Here is a 19595-nt window from a genome sequence, read left to right as displayed (position 1 = left end):
GAAGGAACCCGAGCTCACCTGCTGGCATGGTCAGGAGTGGCCCAGCAGCTCCCGCCTAGGGGGGACCCTGGAGGGACGTCCCGTGTTCACAATTGTGCTTAAAAAATCTCCAAATGACTATGTAGACCTCCACTATAAACTAAACAAACAACTGGAGCTGTTTTCTTCCTCTGAAGTTAACATTCAATGAAAACCTCATCCAACTCAGTCATAGAAGATGTCTACAATGCCAATAGTTTTAAAATAAATTGAAGGTCATCCTTTGATGGCCCTAGTAATAGCAAATGTCTATTCAGAGTGTGTGTGTGTGTGTGTGTGTGTGTGTGTGTGTATACAGGGGTGTGAACTCAGCCTTGGTGTTGTCCCTGAACTTTTTTACTTAAGGCCGACATTTTACCACTTGAGCCACAGTTCTGTTTCTGGCTTTATATTGGTTAATTGGAGTTCAGAGTCTCATGGACTTTTCTGCGCAGTCTGGCTTTGAACCAAGATCTCAGATCTAGCTAGGATTACAGGCATAAGCCACCAGCACCCAGCCCAATGTTTGTTATTTTCCCAATCTGTGCTGAGTAGGATCGTCACACAGAAGCAGTATTAGCAATGCTAAGAGGACCAGGGCCCCACAGCCTGTCACCTTCAGAGCCCCTGGTTAAACAGCTCATATTTGTATTAGAGCACATCTCAGTTTGAAAGTGCATGGGTCTCACTAAGAATTTGCAGAGGGAAGAGTTCCTGAGCGTGAGCAGTATTGTGATGGATGCTAGCAGAGCAGTCCTGTGGGGCGGCAACTACTTCAGCACAGGTGGTGGATAAAAAGGCCAGTTTGGCGCTAGCAGCTGAGAAAACCACGCCACGCTGTGCTCGCCCCTTTGACAGAACACTTGAGAAGCTGTTGTAGAGGAGCTGTTTTGCCTCGTGGTTTGGGCTCGTGCTTGGCTGGCTTCGTGCCTTTGGATCTGCGGTGTGGACCCACATCCTGGCTTCAGGAAGGTGTGGTCCAGCCCAGTCACCTCCTGGAGCCCAGGAGCGGGCGGGAGCTGAGCTAGAGAGGAGTTTCTCAGGTCATTTCTGATGCCGACCGGCTGGTCAGATTGTTGCTCCGGTAGAATTTCAGCTTTAGGAGAAGTCCGTGGATTGGAATTACCTGTGTGGCTTAGCGAGCGCCAGCCGTCCTAATGATGAGGTACAGTGAGTGATCAGCTAGTGTCCATAGAACAGTGCCCAAGGCGGTGTCCTGCCCAGAGAAAGCCAGCTGGGGACCCGAGGCTGCTACCGCAGGACCCAGCAGGGAAGGCAGAGAGAATCATGTGCTCCCTCTCTTTTCCAGATGCCACGGGTGGGACCATGGGGGCAAAGGAAAAAGCAGGCAAGCCTTACTTTCTAAAAAAGGTGACCCAGCTCAGTGACGTGCTGGGCGATTCGAATCGCTGGACTTTTCCGTGCTCGGCATTTGGACTTGGGTGAGAGTTCATTCTCCTCGTGTCAATGTGGCGCACTATCACAGCGCCTGGAGCTCGCGTGTCCCCGTGCGAATGCAGGCTGGCGGGGACGCCCGCCCGGCACAGCTGCTGTGGCGAACACGTAGAGGGAGAAACTTCCACCGCCTGTTGTCTGTGGTTCGGGACGCCACGGCTCCATCATTAGACAAGGTCCCAAAAGCACTGGTATTCCCAGTTTCCCAAAACAAACCTGCCCAAGAAGAGCGTGTAGAGATTGTGCAGAGATTTATGTTTATTTAAGGGAAGGTGATAGGAAAGTTTGTTCGAAAAGAAGTACCCCAGACAGAGCAAGTGGGCCCCGTGCCCTGTGCCGTCTGGGGCTTGAGTGTGTGGTTGTGCTTGTGACCAGGATTGGGAGTGAGTGTGTGCACGGGGCATTTTCTTTTCTGGGACAGGGTAACAGGGCAGGGCAGGGGCTCCCGATGCCCAGGGGTGAGGCTGACATCCTAGGCAGAGAGATCCAGAGAACCTCCAGCTCTGGATGTCACGGATTAATGCTCGTTTTCTTCTTTGGTTTTGAGTATCTAAGTTGATTTTAGGACATGTAAAGAAAGGGAAGAGCCCCGCGGGGAGAGGGGGATGAGAGAGGACTTCACTTTAAAGGAGATTTCGGGAGCATTCACGTGCTAGGTTTCCAACATTTTTGTAGCGGCATTCCCCAAGGCTCATCTCTGATCAGAAGCGTGGATGATCCTGGAAACCGTCCCGGCTGGAAGGTCTGTACTAGCAGCCTGAGGCCGGCCCGAGGCTTTGGGAAGAGCATGCTGGCTCTAGGAGCCTGTGTCCCCTCTTAGCGGGCACTCTGGTTGTCTTTTGATGGTAGTAATGCACAGTCTAGTTTTGCTGACTTCTTGAATCATCCGAAAAGATGTATTTTCCCTACTCAGTAACGAATAGCCATTTAACCTGATTCATTGTTTTATTAGACAGACTCATTTGGGGGAGTTACACAATGCGTCTTTAGGATGCTCATGGAGCAGCGAGTTTGCACACCGTTGTGATGGTTGACTTTGAGGTTCCGTCTTCGGAGGCCTGGGCAGCAGTGAGCAGGACGCAGCTCTTCCCAGATGAACTGGACAGGGTGGCAGGTGTGGTGTCCCCTGACGTCCCCAGGGTGGGCGGCAGCTGAGGAGCCGGCGGCAGTGCTTGTGCGGGGTGGTTGCGATGGTGCGGCTGCTTTGCTGTTTCTGGTGGGGCGCGCGCGTGAAAGCCAGGCCTCCGGTTGCAGGCTGTGTGGAAGGAGGGAGCCCGGGAGAATCTTCAGCATGCCTTTTAGAGAGAGCCAAGACCCCGGGGGATCGGAGTGGCGGCGGTGGGCAGGACCGAAAGCTGCCTGCCCGCCCGGGAGGTGGGAGGAGGGGCGCGGGCCGACCCAGCTCGCACTCCCCAGACCTCACAGAAGGGGCCGAGAGAATGCCTTTATTTCATTGCGTAAGAAAGGATTTTGACAGCTGTGCAGCGTGGAGCCCTGGCGCACGGTTTACGACCAGATCTGGAATCGAGAGGACCAGGAACGCGAGTCCGAGCATATGGAACTGATTTGGAAAGTGCTTCTTAGCTATGACTAAGGGCCTCTGCTCAGATGCCTGGGAAAGTTTAAAAGAAAAATTGTGCAAAATAAATCATAAAAAACTGGTCTGTGGAAGGGCAGGGCTTGGCTGACTCTCGGCTGTGTGTGGACTTGTGTGATTTTCTGTTCAAGTCCCCACGCTGGCGCTTGCCAGTTACCTTTTTCTGGTTTTATTTTCTTTTTGAGAACACGGTGATTCAATTTGCCGGCTTACTCAGTTAAGGAATTATTTATGTTAGAAGACTGTTGTATCTTCCCCTGGACCCCCCCCAGCCCCCCCCAGGGATCTTAAGCTGCTCATGGGAGCAGATGCCTGCGGGGGAGGGGGGGCTCGTGGCGAAGATGCCCTGTGGGCGCGCACTGGCCCCCACGGCCCCCGCGGCCCCCGCGGCTGCTGCACACAGGTTCCTGAGTTCCCCGTGTTCACTCGTGTGGAGACAGCGAGTGACACCCCCCTGTGTGTGCTCTGAGCATTCCTCCCGGGAGTTGGGCAGAGGCCGCGCTGGCATCGTTTCGAGAGCACCGCAGGGAAACGTCCCTGCTTTAGGTGAATCATTACAGCCCCCCACCCCCACCCCAGGCTTCCCGGCTGCGGCAGGTCCCTCTCCTCTACTGTGCTACCACCCGGCCTTCCCCAGCCGGGGGAGTCACCGCTGACCCGCGCCGCTTGACTTGTTACCAGACGTACAACTGTGTCTCCGGCGAGCGGGACCTGGTTTTAAGGTATGACGAGCGATTCCGGTCCTGGTCCAGGGAAGATTTTTTTTTTTTTTTTTTGGTCATGGGGCTTGAACTCTGGGCCTGGGCGTTGTCCCTCAGCTCCTCAGCTCAAAGCTAGCGCTCTACACTTGAGCCACAGTGCCACTTTGGCGTTTTCTGCTTATGTGGTGCTGAGGAATTGAACCCAGGGCCTCATGCGTGTAAGGCAAGCGCCCTCCCATGGAGCCACCTTCCCAGCTCCTCCAAGAAAGATTTTTAATAACAACCACATTCCTGTTTCAAGGGTTCGAAGTCAGAGAATGCAAAAATAATGCCTGCTCTCCTCAAGCTCTAGAGCGTTGGAGCCTCGTCTTCTTTGCTTTATTGTCACTGTCCACATAGTAGTATTATTGTTAATATTATCAGGACATTTCCTGTCGCTTTAACGAGGGTTAACTTAGCCCTGCAGCTGTGCTTCATTATCAGGGAAGTGGGGCCATGTGAATTACGAGGTTGGGAGGGGTTTGGATTCTCAAGTTCACTGCCCGGGTTCGAGTTGTGGCCTTGCCACTTGCTAGGAGTTACTGACTTGGGCTGCTGGTTTCACCTCTCTGGGCCTCGGCCTTCTGTGCGGGGTGGGAACCGTGATGCTGGGGGAGCTGTGAGGTTGGAGCCCCGGCCCCCTGTGTGCTGCGGGGTCCACCTCCCCTTCCTGGTGGATGCCGGTGACTGTCCCCAGGCCCAGCCGTCTCCCACGCCCAGCTGCCAGCCCCTCCTTGGCTTCCAGACATCACATCCTTGGTTTTCTTTCTCCAGTTCTGGGTTGGGGCTGGCGCAGGGGCGAGGCCGCCTGGCAGGAGTGGGCAGGATCTCTTCGGCGTGGTCGCTGCTCTTCCCGCCAGCCCCCTCCGCGGCCGACCGCCTCACACCCGGTATGCCGGGGGCTTCTGTGAAGCTTAAGACGCCTTGCTGGTTTATTTCTGTGACCGACCTCTGTCCCAAGGATAAAATCAGTAAAGGTCGTACCCGATTCCCACCCAGCCGTGCCATAAAGCATGGATCGGAGTGTGTATGATTCCGCAAACCTCACTTCCTCCAGGCAGGAAACGACAGCACGTATCAGAAGATGTGCAACTGAGATGCGTTCCTGTGTTGCAAAAGTACCATTTCTTGTAGGCAGGACGCTGTCCTTCGTGGTTGTGGAGGAGAATCATTCCTGGTTTCTATGAGGGCCGTCAGGTCAACTTTTGTTTTCTCTAATCAAGTCAGCAATTCCCTGGCGAGCTGCAGCCAGACAGGACGTGTTGCCAGGCGGCCACTGTAGAGAAACTGGAAAGAGCCTGGTATGAGCTCATGCTTCAATCCCAGCTGAAGTGTCGGTGAGACCTGTCTCAGGGAACGAGTGAGCGGTCCTCCCTGCTGCACCTGGAGCTCATGGTTTGAGGCCATGGGGGCAAACGTACAAGACTGCATCTGACCAAGAACTAAAGCACACAGTGCCAGGAGGTTGCTCAGTTGGTAGTGCGAACTCCACACGGGGGAAAGGGTCAGGAGGCACCTGTTGGTGCAGACCGAAGCTGCTTGCGCAGAGGCTTATGCTCGGCTTTTGGGGGGGGCGCTGTCACCTTCGTCACAGCCGCATTTGTAGCTGATGGGGTCTCCTGTGCAGAGTGGATGTTCCCTCCGCCAGAATGGCCGAGCGCGGCCCTGGGGGGGGGCGCTCCGTGAATCCAGTGGGGTGCCGCCTCCAGGCGTGGCTTGCACGGCTCGGGCCCAGGGGCCTCGCTTCAGGCTGGAGAGGGCACGTGAGTTTGCTCCTGCAGTAGGGGAAGGGCACGTGGATTGGAAGTCAGTATCTGGAACCCAGCTGGGGAGCCCCCTCCTCTCCTCCTGGCCAGACTTCAGACGCTGTTGAGGAGGAAGCTTGCTTGTCACCCCGAATGAGAGCCCCGGTCTTCCCGTCACAAAGACGCAATGGCGACGTCGCCCATTCTAGCACAGGAGGCTCTTTTTAATGTGCTCACCCCAATCCTGCCTTCATTGCCTACATTACCATCACAATGTGCGCTTCGTACACCGCGTGTTACACGTGTTACGACCTCGCTCCTTTGCATGGATACCGACGTCTCCCTTGCTTTGCAATGCGGCGGCAGGCCGCGTTCTCAGTTCTGATAGCGCTGAGAGGAATCGCATTGTCTGCTCGCTTCTAGACTCCGGGTGAGTTTGGTCTTGAGAAGTTTAAGCGAGAGGATGGTTGTTCCGGAGATCCTGAGGCAGGGAAAGCTGTAGGATAAGGGACCTCCAGTCTTGATGGTTAGCCAGCTGCGCCTGGCACCAGCAACCTGGATTTTACCCAAGTCCTGGGAAGGGAAGGAAATGGAAGAGCAGGAGCAGCGCGAGGGAATTATCTTTAAGATTCTTCTTATCCAACTGGTTACTTTGACCGACAATGGAGTAAAGTTCTCAGCGCTGAGAATTCAGAGGCCAGCGCCTAAAACCCGCAGCCCATGGGGAAACAGCCACATGGAGAAAAATGTATGTGAGCCTATTTGGAGAAGCTTTCTTCTAACCACATAAAAGTGTCTCTAGCTGTTGCTCTTGAGTGATTTATGAGCACCCCCTGGGGGCCGTTCATTAGGACCACTTGAAACAGCACAAAAAAGCCAGGAAACAGTAATTGCTTGTAATGTGCTGACCTACTCACAGCCCAGCCAGTGTCTTCTCGGGAAATACGGGACTTTGCTGCTTTGCCTGGTATTAGATTTGCTTCACTTTCACTGAAAATGAGTGACATCCCTTATGAATACATTTTTAGCTTTTAATAGGGGCCAAAATGTATTTTTCTTTTGGCTTTGGTTGGTTGTGGGGCTTGAACTCTGGGCCTGGGCGCTGTCCCTCAGCTCTTCAGCTCAAGGCTAGCGCTCTACCACTAGAGCCACAGCGCTACTTCCAGTTTTTTCTCCTTATGTGGTGCTGAGGAATCGAACCCAGGGCCTCATGCATGCAAGGCAAGCACTCTACCACTGAGCCACCTTCCCAGCCCCCCAAAATGTATTTTTTTTAAATCAAACTTTGTTTAAATCCAAGGTTTAGGTAATGACTAGGAATTTTCAGTTAACCATGTTTGTGTTACTGAAATAAGACATGTCAAGACCTATATACTAGAAAAAGAAAGGAAAAGCAGAGAGGAACGGAAGCAGGGGGAGAGAGGGAGGGTTTTTTGTGTGTTTGTTTTATTTATGTGCATTTGGCTTATACAATTCAAGAAATAAAGCAAAGCTGGACCCTGATGGTTCACACTTAAAATCCAAATTCTTCAGGAGGCTGAAATCGGAGGACTCAGATTTGAGGCCAGCCCAGGAAGAAAAGATCTGTAGATATAATCTCCAAAATAATCAGCGACAAACAGAGCTGGTGGTTTGTCTCAAATGGTTAAAGCATCAGTCCAGCAAACATGAGGCCCTGAGTTCAAACCCTCAAGTAGCTAGGATTACAGGATTGAGCACTGGCAATCAGCCCAATCAGTATTCTCAATGATTAATGGTAATATTATATCATTTTCAAAGTTTTAAGGAAATGTTAGAACATGGGACTTAAGTTCTCTTTGTTGAAGCAGATACTAGTCAGCCCTGTTGGAGCCTTTTCTTTTCCAGCGGTGGAGTTCTAGCATTCTGTTAGCAAACTAGGTTTATATGACTCAACTTTCAAAAAGCTGCTCGTACTGGCTACATCAAACCAGTGTAATTTAAATATTTGTAAATTTAATACCCAGGGTACTATTTCTTAGTTAACTCCTAGAAGAAGAAACTTGAACATTCAAGGTACAGTTGCACCAAAATAAGTACTTATTGTCCCATTATTGATGGTAAGTAAAATAATATGTGGAATTGATGTAATTATAAAGTAGAAATAGTCAAGATGGGCGCTGGTGGCTCACACCTGTAATCCCAGCTACTCAGGAGGCTGAGATCTAAGGATCATGGTTCAAAGCCAGCCCAGGCAGGAAAGTCCATGGAAACTCTTACCTCCAATGAACCACCAGAAAACCAGAAGTGGCGCTGTGGCTCAAATGGTAGAGGGCTAGCCTTGAGCAAAAGGAGTTTAGGAGCTTAGGTCAGGGCCCAGGCCCTGAGTTCAATCCCAGAATGGTTTAAAAAAAAAAAGTAGAATGGATGTGGGGACACACTGTCTGTATTGAGCAAGTCCTCTCAGTCAGTTTTTCAGTGTCATTCTAATGGGACTACACGCAACTTAGCACATGTGCATTTTACATTTCAGATTCAGAACGCCAATGACGTCCTCATTGCACCTCTGGAGAAATTCCGGAAAGAGCAGATTGGGGCGGCCAAAGTAAGTGTGCTTTTGGAACCCCTCCTCAGTCCCCAGTGATCTGGAGGGTGATGCTCTGGATGCCAGCGCTCGGACACGAACGCCACCTTGTGAATGCCTTGAATGCCAGAGTCAGGAACAGACAGTGTGCTATTGCTCGGCGATGATGCCCTTATTTAGAACAGCAAAGCAGTCTGCATGTTGTGAGTGAGTTCCTGCCATACAACAGCTGCGGAGAAATAATTTTGGAAGCTAGGATGAGATTCTGATTAAAAAAAAAAAATATATATATATATATATATATATATATATATATATATATATACATGTGTGTGTGCATGAGTGTGTGTATATGTACATATACACACATATGTGTATATCTGTGTATATACCATAACATATGTGTATATATATATACACATATATATGTATATACATATATGTGTGCTACACACACACACACACACACACACACACACACACACACACGAAATTTAGGTCCTGATCACAGTAAGATAGGAATTAGGCACAGAATAGATTCTAATTTTAGTCAATGATGGTAAAACAGCTTTTTACCATCGTTTGCATTTTGTGTGATTGGTCCTCCAAGAGGATTTCATACCAGCACCAAATATATCCTGATCAAATTTGCCTTCTGTCACGCTCATCCTAAACGGATGCTACGTGGGACCTCGGCCACAGGTCAGGATCGAGTCCCTGAACCGACCTAGAGCTTCAGTCTCCACCCCCTACCCCCCACCGTCTTTCTACCTCCCCGGCAGCCAGGATGACAGGCTGAGCCACCAGGCCTCGCTTTGATTTTCGTTCTAAATGGCTTTACTAGAACTTGTATGGGCATTATCTTATGGTTTAAATTTAGAAATAAACACTGTAGTAATAGTGAACTCCAGACTAGGACTTGATTTTTTCACTCTGATTTCATGTGGGTTGACAGTCATGGAATCCAGCAAATGTCTTTCTTCTGTCCACAGAAGGTCTCACAACGTGGCAGTCTTCCTGTATAAGATTCAGGAAGTCCACGGAGAATGGGTTACAATTGTGTTCCAGCCTTAGATTTCTTATAAAAAGTGATAATGCTCCATTTCTATTGAAAATTCAAAGAAGAACTCAGTAAGTCATGAGTATTTTACTTCACATTCGTCTTTCATACACACCAGAAATACTACAGAAGTACTGGGCATTGGTCAGTCCCGAGCTGGGACCCTATCGGTGGCCACCTGGCGTCGTGGCAGCCTTCAGGGAGTTAAGGTATTTTGCAGTTGCTCGTGTTTCTAAAGGTCAGATGTCCTTTTTTTTTAAGCAGGATGATCTAAGAAAGAAGACAAGAGATGAAGGATTTAAGAAATCATTTTTATTAATAGAACACTTTAACTTTTGCACCTTTTCTGTGGACAGTCGCAAAGTGCATGAAGTCAGTATTTGAATTTCAGCTGTGCACTATTGGGCTCTTGTGTATGCATGTGTCTGTGTGTCTGTGTGTCTGTGTGTGTGCCCGGTTGGTTTTGAAACTTGGCGGTCAGTATACAGTGAGATAATTAGAAGATACCTGAAGCCTGAACAGTGACAGATGTTAGGCACTTTCTCTAGAGTTCGCCTTTAAGTTATGACGGGCCTCAGACTATTTCCCTTTGGAAATTCACTCAAGCCTTCTGTTGCGGCTGGAATCCAGAGAACTTTCATGTTTAATTTACCAATAAAACCTGCCAGCCACCTCCTACGGCAGTGCTGCTGAGGGCAGGCAGAGGAAGAGCGTCCGGTTACCATGGCATTGAAAGTAGCCCACACCAGGCTGACTGGGAAAATGACTGGCCCTCTAAATAAAAAAGAATGGCAGAGTTCCTAAGGCAGGGCCCTTCCATGGTGCGTATGTGTGTGTGTGTGTGGGGGGGTGCGTCTGTGTGTGTGTCTGTGCCTGTGTGTGTCTGTGCCTGTGTGTGTCTGTGTGTCTGTGTCTCTGTCTGTGTGTCTGTGTGTTCAGGAGGCTTTTCTTACCCTGCCGTCTCTTTATTCCACGTTGATGTGGTCTTTGGCCCATGGCGGAGGTGTGGCGTGTGATGGATTGCTGGCTTGTCATCGGCCACCCGCCCTCGCTCCAGTTGAAGTCCGAGGCAGTCTGGTTGGGCGCTTCTAGGTTGAGTCACCGAAGCAGTCTAGTGGATGGTGCTCATCGGCTTTCCCCGGGCACGCTGCCTGCTCTGGGGCAGTACAGATAGCACAAGATGATGCCCTGTGACTCTCACTTAGCAGAAGAGAGGGACAAGCAGATACATTGGATGGATCAGACTGGTGCTGTATTTGAAGTCCGCTTGTAGGCACTCCCAAACGCAGTGGGAGTGGTAGGGATGGAGAGGGGGGAACAGAGGCCCCCTAAAATTTAATGACGAGGAGAGATATCCCCGTCACTGTACCCTTCTTCCTGGTAGAAAACCAACCAGTTAGGTATCGGGGGAGGGGGTCATGCATGGCGCTCACATCTGTAATCTCAGCAATCAGGAGGCAGAGGCAAGATCACTAGTTCAAGTCCAGTGCAGGCAAACTGTGCAGGAATCCCTGCCAAACCAAAGTAAAGGAAAAACAACAAAGCAGAATAGAAGCAAAATAGCTGTGGGGTAGGGTGGGAGGGCTGAACACATACCTGGCATGTTCAAGTCCTGCGTTCAGTTCAGTAACACGTACATGCACCAGCACGCACGCACTCATGCAAGGCCCTGCGTTCAGTTCAGTAACGCGTACATGCACCAGCACGCACGCACTCATGCAAGGCCCTGTGTTCAGTCTTCAGTGCCCCCCCCACACACATGGAACAAAAGTGTTTTGTTTATTTGGATTTGTGGAGACAAAGCCTGTTGTTCAGAGATCTGGAAATTTGTGGTTCTGGTTATATAGACTCAGGCTTAGTGGCTAGCAGTTGTTTGCAGCTGGACAGAACACCAGTGACATTCACAGAGGTGAGCTGCTCCTGCCTCTGTTCCCAGGCCAGGGTCCTGCAAGGCAAAGCAGGGCCCACGCTCCCAGCTCTGGGACTTCACCCAGGGAAACATGAAGGGAACTCACTGTAGAAGGACTCTGCAGTGTAGGATTCTACACTCTGAAAAACTTGCTTTCTGTGGGAAATCTGGTTAACTGGTCTCGGTTGGTAATACCTATGAGTTTATTTTGAGACTCTCTTGTTAAGACCTTTATTAGAAATAGTGTCAAGTAGTGTTTATTCTGTTTTTTCCCCCTTGATATTTCAGGGGTTGAATGAAACCATAAATAACAAGAGTCCTGTTTTGAAAATCAAATGCATGGACACTTGAGCATTTTCCTGGATGACTTTTCTGATCTCAGGGTGGTCATTTAATCTCTGGGGAAGACAGGGTTTAATTTATGCCATGAGAAAAGACTCCTTTGGGGAAGCAAATCTTATTTTGGGGGATTTGTGTTTTTTTTTGGGGGGGTAGGGATTTGCTATCTTCCTTTGCCCATGTGAGTCCTCGGGAATTTTAAGAGAGAATCTCTAACTGTGGGTCCTGGTGGGGTAGTGACCAGCCCAGCCAGCGAGCATGATGGGGGCGGGCTGGGGACAACAGAGCAATTTGGGAAAATGGATCATTTATTATGTCCAATCAGAACCGAACAATTCAGTGCAGACAACAGGCTGTACGTAGATTAATCCTTACAATTCAGTCAATGCCAGGTACAGGTAATTAGTGAACGATGTCAGAGAGCAAAGATTTCCACTCCTGGGGCCCGTGCCTGTGTCCACGTGGACTTCGTGCTCATAAATTACACATGGCTCTCCCACGGTAGCCTTGTGATTCCCCAGGCATTGCCAAGGCTCGAGATCGTAAAGCAAAGTGGGGCCTGGCATTCCTGTTGTTTTCTCCTTCCTAGTTATTATTAAGTTGTTTAAGTCATTACTTCCTCAACATTTATAACAGTAATTAACTGTAAAGCTTTTTTATTTTTTAGATGGTATTTTTTGGTTGTTCTTGCCATTGGTTTAGAATAAGCCATATCTGTGCTTTTACCCAAAATCCAATCGTAGGTCATCATGTAGCATTCTTTCCTTGTAATCTCACATTTATTTTATAGGGGCCAACATTTCATAGCTAGGAATTAGCTTTCACAGTCCTATAAACACAATCAATTAAGAAGGTGTTGAAAAGAATCATTTCACATGAGCTAGCAAATTGGGTCAGAAATCTTAGGTAGGAGCCAAAAAGGAGTCACTTGATGGTGAGATCACGAAAATGAAAATTTGTCATTGTGGAAGCAAAGCAGATCCAGACCCTCCACATCCCTCCCTCACACTTCCCTCTCGATTTTCTCATTTCATCTTGACTTTTCGATAGTGAAATTTATCACTCATGCTGCAAAATATTTCCAAACCCTTACGTATTCTCCTCCAGAGAACTAAGAGTAAGACAACAACTTTTGGATTCAAGAGAAGTGTAGAATGCTTTGTCTTTTGAGGATAGAAAGGAGGCTTACCCAGACAGAATGGAAAAAGCATCAAATCTTCAAAATGCCAAAAGAAACTGTGTTTAATCTGTAATCCCAGCTCATGAGAGATGGAGGTGAGAAGAACTGAAGTTCCAAAGCCAGCCGGGACCCCACAGCAGGCAAAAAATTAAACTGGACTGGTGGCTCATGCCTGTAACCCTATCTACTCAGGAGGTTGAGATCTAGGGATCATGGCCTTAAGCCAGCAGACTCTTAACTCGAATTCAGCAGAAAAAAAACTGGAAGTGAAAACGTGGCTCAAATGGTAGAAAACCAGCTTTGAGCAAAAAAGCCAAACGAGAGTACAAAGTTCAAGCCCCACTACTAGCACCAAAAAGAAAAATTCAAAAAAATAAAAGTCAAAAGAAACAGCCCAGAGGTCTTCAAAACAGTGCAAGCAGGAGTTCTCAGTGGAGCAGCGTTTGGGGACCACAGTCAGACCCGGCGGGCTCCTCCTCCTTGCTCAGCACTGGCTGCTCAAAGCAGAGTGCTTGCTCACAGATCACTCCAAAGCTGGGCTGGTTTGGCCTTGGGATTAAAGCAGCACTGATTAACAGGCTCTCTGCCTGTGTTGGCCTTTCAATTTAATTTCACATTTCTTTTCCTTTTTCTTCTTTATTCCACACAATATCAAGAGAAGCAGTACTCCCAGCCTCATCCTATGATGAGTTTTACTGATATAAAAACCAGAGGACAGGACAACAATAGCTGGTTGACTGTAGATCTGAGATGCTTGGTCTTTTTATATACTGAAATGTGATTTGTTTCCAGATTTCATCAGAATTTTCATCCTGAAAGGATGCTGGATTTACCAGTGGCTTTTTATGTATTGAGATGATTCTGTGATCCTTGTCCTTGCTTCTATCTTCTGTCACGTGTGTGAGTTGAGCCATCCTTTTACTTTAGTCAGTATGTGTGTATTAAGCCATCCTTGCATTCCACAAATGGAACTAATGCAATCATATTGTATGATTTCCTTAATGTTTTGTTGCCTGTATTTTAGCTAGGATTTTTTTGCACTTAACATTCATCAAGGAAAATGGCCTATAGATACCTTTTGTTGTTGTTGTTGTTGTTGTTGTGGAATTTTTTCGTTTTGTTTTGGGTCCGGTCGTGGGCCTGAACTCTGGGCCTGGGTGCTGTCCCTCAATCCTTCAGCTCAAGGCTAGCACTCTACCACTTGAGCTACAGCGCCACTTCCGGCTTTTTTCTTTTTTGCTTATGTGGTGCTAGGGAATCGAACCCAGGGCCTCATGCATGCAAGGCAAGCACTCTACCACTGAGCCACCTTCCCAGCCCTGTTGTGGAATATTTGTAAGAATATTGCTGTTCTTTTAGTATCTCATAGAATTCAGTGGTAAATCTTGCATGCTTTTGACTGTTAAGGAGTATTTTTGAATCATTGTCATTACTGTTGTTGCTGTTATTATTACTACAGGTATAAGGCATCATTTTATTTTTAGATGCACAAAAGTTTTACCATAAAGAACCCCAAAACAAGCTTCTAAATTGCCTGCTGTTCTTAGAAGTGGTTCTGGCCCTGGCCTATGTTCTAGTTTCCAACATTGATGAGCTGGTCCCTGGAGCGGAACTAATGCTCTGTGCTGGATCACCTGGTCCTGCTGGGTTAGGAGAGCCTCACATGTGGTGTTTGCCTTGTTCACACTATTGTTTTGAGTGTCCTGGGTTCAGTGGTCACTGATTGAGTAAATCAAGAGTGTGATTCCGCTTTGTCTATGAGAGAGAGAATGTAGAGGAGTCTTTATCAATTGTCTCCAGATAAGAACATTAAGGACAAAAATATACGAGTGTGCACACATATACAATCCTATAAACATATTACAGTGCATACTTAGATTTGAATTCTCATGCCCATATTACAGTGCAGTGCTCTGAGCCAAGTGTCCTGTGGTCAGACAGGAGATAAACTGGCCGTGGTTATCTGTGTGAGAGCTAAGACACAGGTGTATTCTAACCCACCACACCCCTGAAATTGTAGGAATAGCAAAAGTAATACTGAAAGAGCATAATGTAGACATAATACTTTTGATTTAATTTGACTTTGAATTGTCGTATTTGAGTCTACTATCATTTAAAAGTGTCATTTTTCTCCCTGGCAAGAATGAGTTATTCACAATATCCAGTGTCTCTTCCAGGCTGGGGAATGGCGTCGGTGTGAGGTCGCGGGACCGTTCTTTATACTGCATGCACGTTAACTCACATCCATCACCAGAATGCCTAACAAACCAAATAAATGAGAGGCGTTCTCTCGGTGGCACCCAGGTCAGAGCCACCACTGGCTCTCAGTTACAAAGCTACTGGTCCCACTACGCTTAGGCCCCCACATGCAGGTCCTGTGTGGCTTAGAGTGTCGTTGTGCATTTGTGTTCCTGAGGGATGGAAAGGTCCTCCGAGAGCCGAACACAAACTCAAGCGCTTTGCTGCACCTTCCCTCCCGCTCTGTGGGGTGAAGACTTCGCACAGAGCTGGAGCTCACTAGATCTTTGTCAGATGACCGCACTGGGCTCCAGCTGGGGGTGGGGGGCGTGGAGGCTCGCGTGATGCTCTGAAGTGAATCTTTCTTCTTCGCATTGTAATTGCCTTTTCCTAGGATGGAAAGAAGAAGTTCGACAAAGAAAGTGAAAAATACTACTCTATTCTCGACAAGCATTTGAACTTGTCTGCAAAGAAGAAGGAGTCTCATCTCCAAGAGGTAGGTTCCTCTGCTGGAGTCACAGTTTGCAAGCCTGCTTCCTTTCAGTGCAGTGCAGGAAGAATGGCTCACTGTGTTGAATTTGCTGTGGACGAGGACATTAGACAGTGTCACCCTCATGCCACCGGTTCTGAATCAGCATTTCCTTCAGCACCGAGACAAGACTTCCCCCTTTGCTCGCTGTTGGGCGTATTGAGAGAGGCAAGAATGACCAAGTTGATGATAGGGCGGCCTGTACGTGAACTTTACCATATCCGAGACCTTGCTTTCAAGCTTTACTTCTGCATGCAGAAAAGATAACAGTCTCGCTTTTGGCTTTTTAAAGCAGTGATGAGTTTTGTAGCCAAAGTGGATGGGAGACGGACATCTTGCCATTAATAAGAACTAGGCTGTGTTGGGTGCTGTGGCCCGAGCCTGTGATCTTAGACACTTGGGAAGCAGAGATCAGAAGGATTGTGGTCTGAGGCCAGCCTGGGCAAAAAAAAAAAGCAAACAAACATTGTGAGGTTCCATGTGGGTCTGTATCTGGGCCTGGGACCACGACCCAGGCCATGGGGGGTGCCCCAGGGGGGCCCAGTGTGGCCTGGCTGCCACCAGCCATGTGGACAAGCGCGGGTAGGGCGGCCACAGTCCCGGCCGGGCCTCCACTCGACCCGTGTGCTCCAGGTTCTCTTTGAGGAGGGGTTAGCGTGTGGACCTGGCTGTGGCGTGGGGTGTGAATGTGGGGCCATGTGACAGGAGACGTCCAAACACATCAGAACACATCGCACAAAGCAAGCTGTCAGAGCATTAGGGAGCTGGCGCGGCCCGCGGCCCTGGGTGGCCAGCTCTGCATGTCAGGATGCTCGCGCGTCTGGTTGAAATGAACCAGGGATCCAAGAGAGGACTGCTCAGGGTGCTGCCTGCCTGCCTGTGTGTGCGTGTGTGCGCGCATGGGTGTGTGCGGTCCTCAGCTTCATACGCTCTAACCTCTGTGAGCCAGAGGGAGCGTGGACAGTCTGCGCTGGGGTTCGTGCTCACGGGTGTTCACATCTGTGTGGCCCTCTGCAGCCCTCGGCATCTTTCATGGGCTGGTTTTCCTTTTTCAGGCAGACACACAGATTGACCGAGAACATCAAAACTTCTACGAGGCGTCCTTAGAATATGTCTTTAAGATTCAAGAAGTTCAGGAAAAGAAGAAGTTCGAGTTTGTTGAGCCGGTAAGTGTTAGTCTCCTGGGTCACCAGGAGCCTTTGTGGTGGTTTTTCTAATGGAGATTATGATACGTGAAAACAAAAAGAGGGGTGGGGCTGGAGGGGGAGGTGGGACACCGGGGAGACGGGCTCTGTGGTGGCCTGGCACCCGTGTGACAGCGTGGCACCGCCTGGAGGCTGAGTGCCCGACATCATCGGAACCCCTTAGACCTACAACGTGGTGTTGCGTGCGGGTGCAGCTGCCACTGGGAGTCTTGAATTAGTGGCAGGAAGCTTTGGTGGGGAGGAGGCAAAGGGGAAGGGAAGGGAAGGCGGGCAGGAGGATGGATAAAACACCTAGAGAGAATAAACGTGACGGGATACAGGTCACAGTAAGGGAGCCGCAGCCCGGCCCCGGCCGGGGAGCTCTGCCTTCCCTCCTTCCTGACAGAGCCAGACCCTGCCCAGCTTTCCCGAGGAGTCATTCCTTCCCTCCCTGAGGGTGAAAAGCCGCGGATTTCCTGATGTGAGCCGCATTCCAGAAGAGAGCAGGTGGCTGGACTGGAGGGGCTTACCTCGTTTTCCACAGCGTTCTCTGGTAGCGAGATCCATTGATTACACATGCGTCTCCCTCCTGCATGAGGGTGAGGGTCAGCTCCCCGGGGAGGCCAGCTTCTGATACAGACAGACAGACAGACGGGATTTATCAGGGCACGGGTAATGGGATATCCGGCCATTCTGCTCCTCCTGAGTCAGTCTTGGGCATTCTGTGGGATGTCTGTGGACCTGGGACGCCCTGGCCCTGGTTCATGGGTGGCGGGGAGGATATGGCTTCTTGCGGTGGTTTCCTAGGGGCACCCACCCTGCCCCCGGGGACCGCGTCGGCCGGGGGCCCGCCTCCCTCCTGCAGCCTGACTCTTGGCAGCTTTCTAAGACAGCTGCTCAGCTCAAGGATTAAGAAGCTAGAGGCCGTTCTGCCAGCTTGGGGATTTAACTTCTACCTTTTATTCAGCATAGCAGACTTAAGTCGGTGTTTGTTTGCTCAGTAGCTAAGACGGTAAACCTCTGATTGAATTAGTAGCTCAAGCAGCGGCGTCTTTGAGGGTCTGATGAAGTTTCACGGAGTCTGAGCTTCTTTGAAACCTATGGTGGGCGCCGGTCTGGGAACCCCATTTCTTCCTCCCTGGCCAGGTGCGACCCTGGGATTCAGAATCCCATGTGGCTTGCGCGTTGTTTTTGTCTGTGTGTGTGGTATTCCTGGGGTTTGAACTCAGTTCTTCGCTCTGGCCAGTTGGGCGCTCTACTGCGTGAGCCGTGTGTCCAGCCCTTTTCCCACTGGTTATTTAGAGATGGGTTTGCTTTGTCCCAGGCCTGGCCTGCATGGCAGCCGGGATGATTCACGTATCGCCTGGCTCTTGCTTGAGATGGGATCTCACAAGCTTTCTTTTGCCTGGTCTAACCTCAGTTAGAGGTTACATGGGAACCATGGTCCCCGGCCTCCACTGTGGTTTCCGGGTCACGCTTGCTGCCAGGTTCTGTCCCCACCACCGGCCTCCTCACATGCCTCCCTTGGGGCTTTTCCTGACCCCTGGCTTCGGACCGTGCTGACCCTTTCCCCGTGTGCCTCCTTCCGTGCCCCCGTCCAGCCCGAGTCCGGCCGAGCCCACCTCTGGGCCGGGCACCGCTCTCCCCCCGGCACGTGTCTTCCCGCCCTGTCCCAGTGTGGTTCTGGCCATTCTGTCCGCAGCCTCGGACGGGGCCTTCTGCGAGGTGGCTCCTGCCCTCCGCTACCTCGGTACCCAGCTTTCCTGCTGGGATGGCCGGCCAGGTTAGAAACAATACTGTCCAACCCTGGCCTCGCTGGGTCATGCTGGGGCTGGAGACTTCCTTCCCATCATGGAACCAAGAAGAGCCGCCTGCTCCACACCCTCCCCCTCCACACCCTCCCCCTCCACACCCTCCACACCCTGCCCCTCCACACCCTCCACACCCTCCACACCCTCCCCCTCCACACCCTGCCCCTCCACACCCTCCCCCTCCACACCCTCCCCCTCCACACCCTGCCTCTCCACACCCTCCCCCTCCACACCCTCCATACCCTGCCCCTCGACACCCTCCCCCTCCACACCCTGCCCCTCCACACCCTGCCCCTCCACACCCTCCCCCTCCACACCCTGCCCCTCCACACCCTGCCCCTCCACACCCTGCCCCTCCACACCCTGCCCCTCCACACCCTCCTCCTCCACACCCTGCCCCTCCACACCCTCCCCCTCCACACCCTCCCCTCTACACCCTCCACATCCTCCCCCTCCACACCCTCCCCCTCCACACCCTCCCCCTCCACACCCTCCACACCCTGCCCCTCCACAACCTGCCCCTCCACACCCTCCCCCTCCACACCCTCCCACTCCACACCCTCCACACCCTCCCCCTCCACACCCTCCACACCCTCCCCCTCCACACCCTGCTCCTCCACAACCTGCCCCTCCACACCCTCCCCTTCCACACCCTCCCGCTCCACACCCTCCACACCCTGCCCCTCCACACCCTCCCCCTCCACACCCTCCCCCTCCACACCCTCCACACCCTCCACACCCTGCCCCTCCACACCCTCCCCCTCCACACCCTCCCCCTCCACACCCTCCACACCCTGCCCCTCCACACCCTCCCCCTCCACACCCTCCCCCTCTACACCCTGCCCCTCCACACCCTCCACACCCTCCCCCTCCACACCCTGCCCCTCCACACCCTCCCCCTCCACACCCTCCCCCTCCACACCCTCCCCTTCCACACCCTCCCGCTCCACACCCTCCCCCTCCACACCCTGCCCCTCCACACCCTGCCCCTCCACACCCTCCACACCCTGCCCCTCCACACCCTGCCCCTCCACACCCTCCACACCCTCCCCCTCCACACCCTGCCCCTCCACACCCTCCCCCTCCACACCCTCCCCCTCCACACCCTCCCCCTCCACACCCTGCCCCTCCACACCCTCCACACCCTGCCCCTCCACACCCTCCCCCTCCACACCCTCCCCCTCCACACCCTGCCCCTCCACACCCTGCCCCTCCACACCCTCCCCCTCCACACCCTCCCCCTCCACA

At 51.2% G+C, this 19595-nt stretch overlaps 1 protein-coding gene across 1 annotated transcript in view; it reads left to right on the top strand.

Moving 5' to 3' along the window:
* The window catches only part of Arhgap42 (Rho GTPase activating protein 42), a 109063-nt gene that overhangs the window by 50605 nt on the left and 38863 nt on the right, over window positions 1-19595 (top strand). Inside the window, 3 exon segments of the mRNA XM_042682986.1 lie at window positions 8047-8118; window positions 15218-15319; window positions 16408-16518. Of these exon segments, the coding sequence (XP_042538920.1) occupies window positions 8047-8118; window positions 15218-15319; window positions 16408-16518 (285 nt within the window).

This window comes from Dipodomys spectabilis, unplaced genomic scaffold, assembly GCF_019054845.1.
Source record: "Dipodomys spectabilis isolate Male_0828 unplaced genomic scaffold, ASM1905484v1 ptg000076l, whole genome shotgun sequence".
NCBI lineage: Eukaryota > Metazoa > Chordata > Mammalia > Rodentia > Heteromyidae > Dipodomys > Dipodomys spectabilis.
Note: the sequence above shows the minus strand (reverse complement) of the source record. Positions and strands in the feature narration are given on the sequence as shown.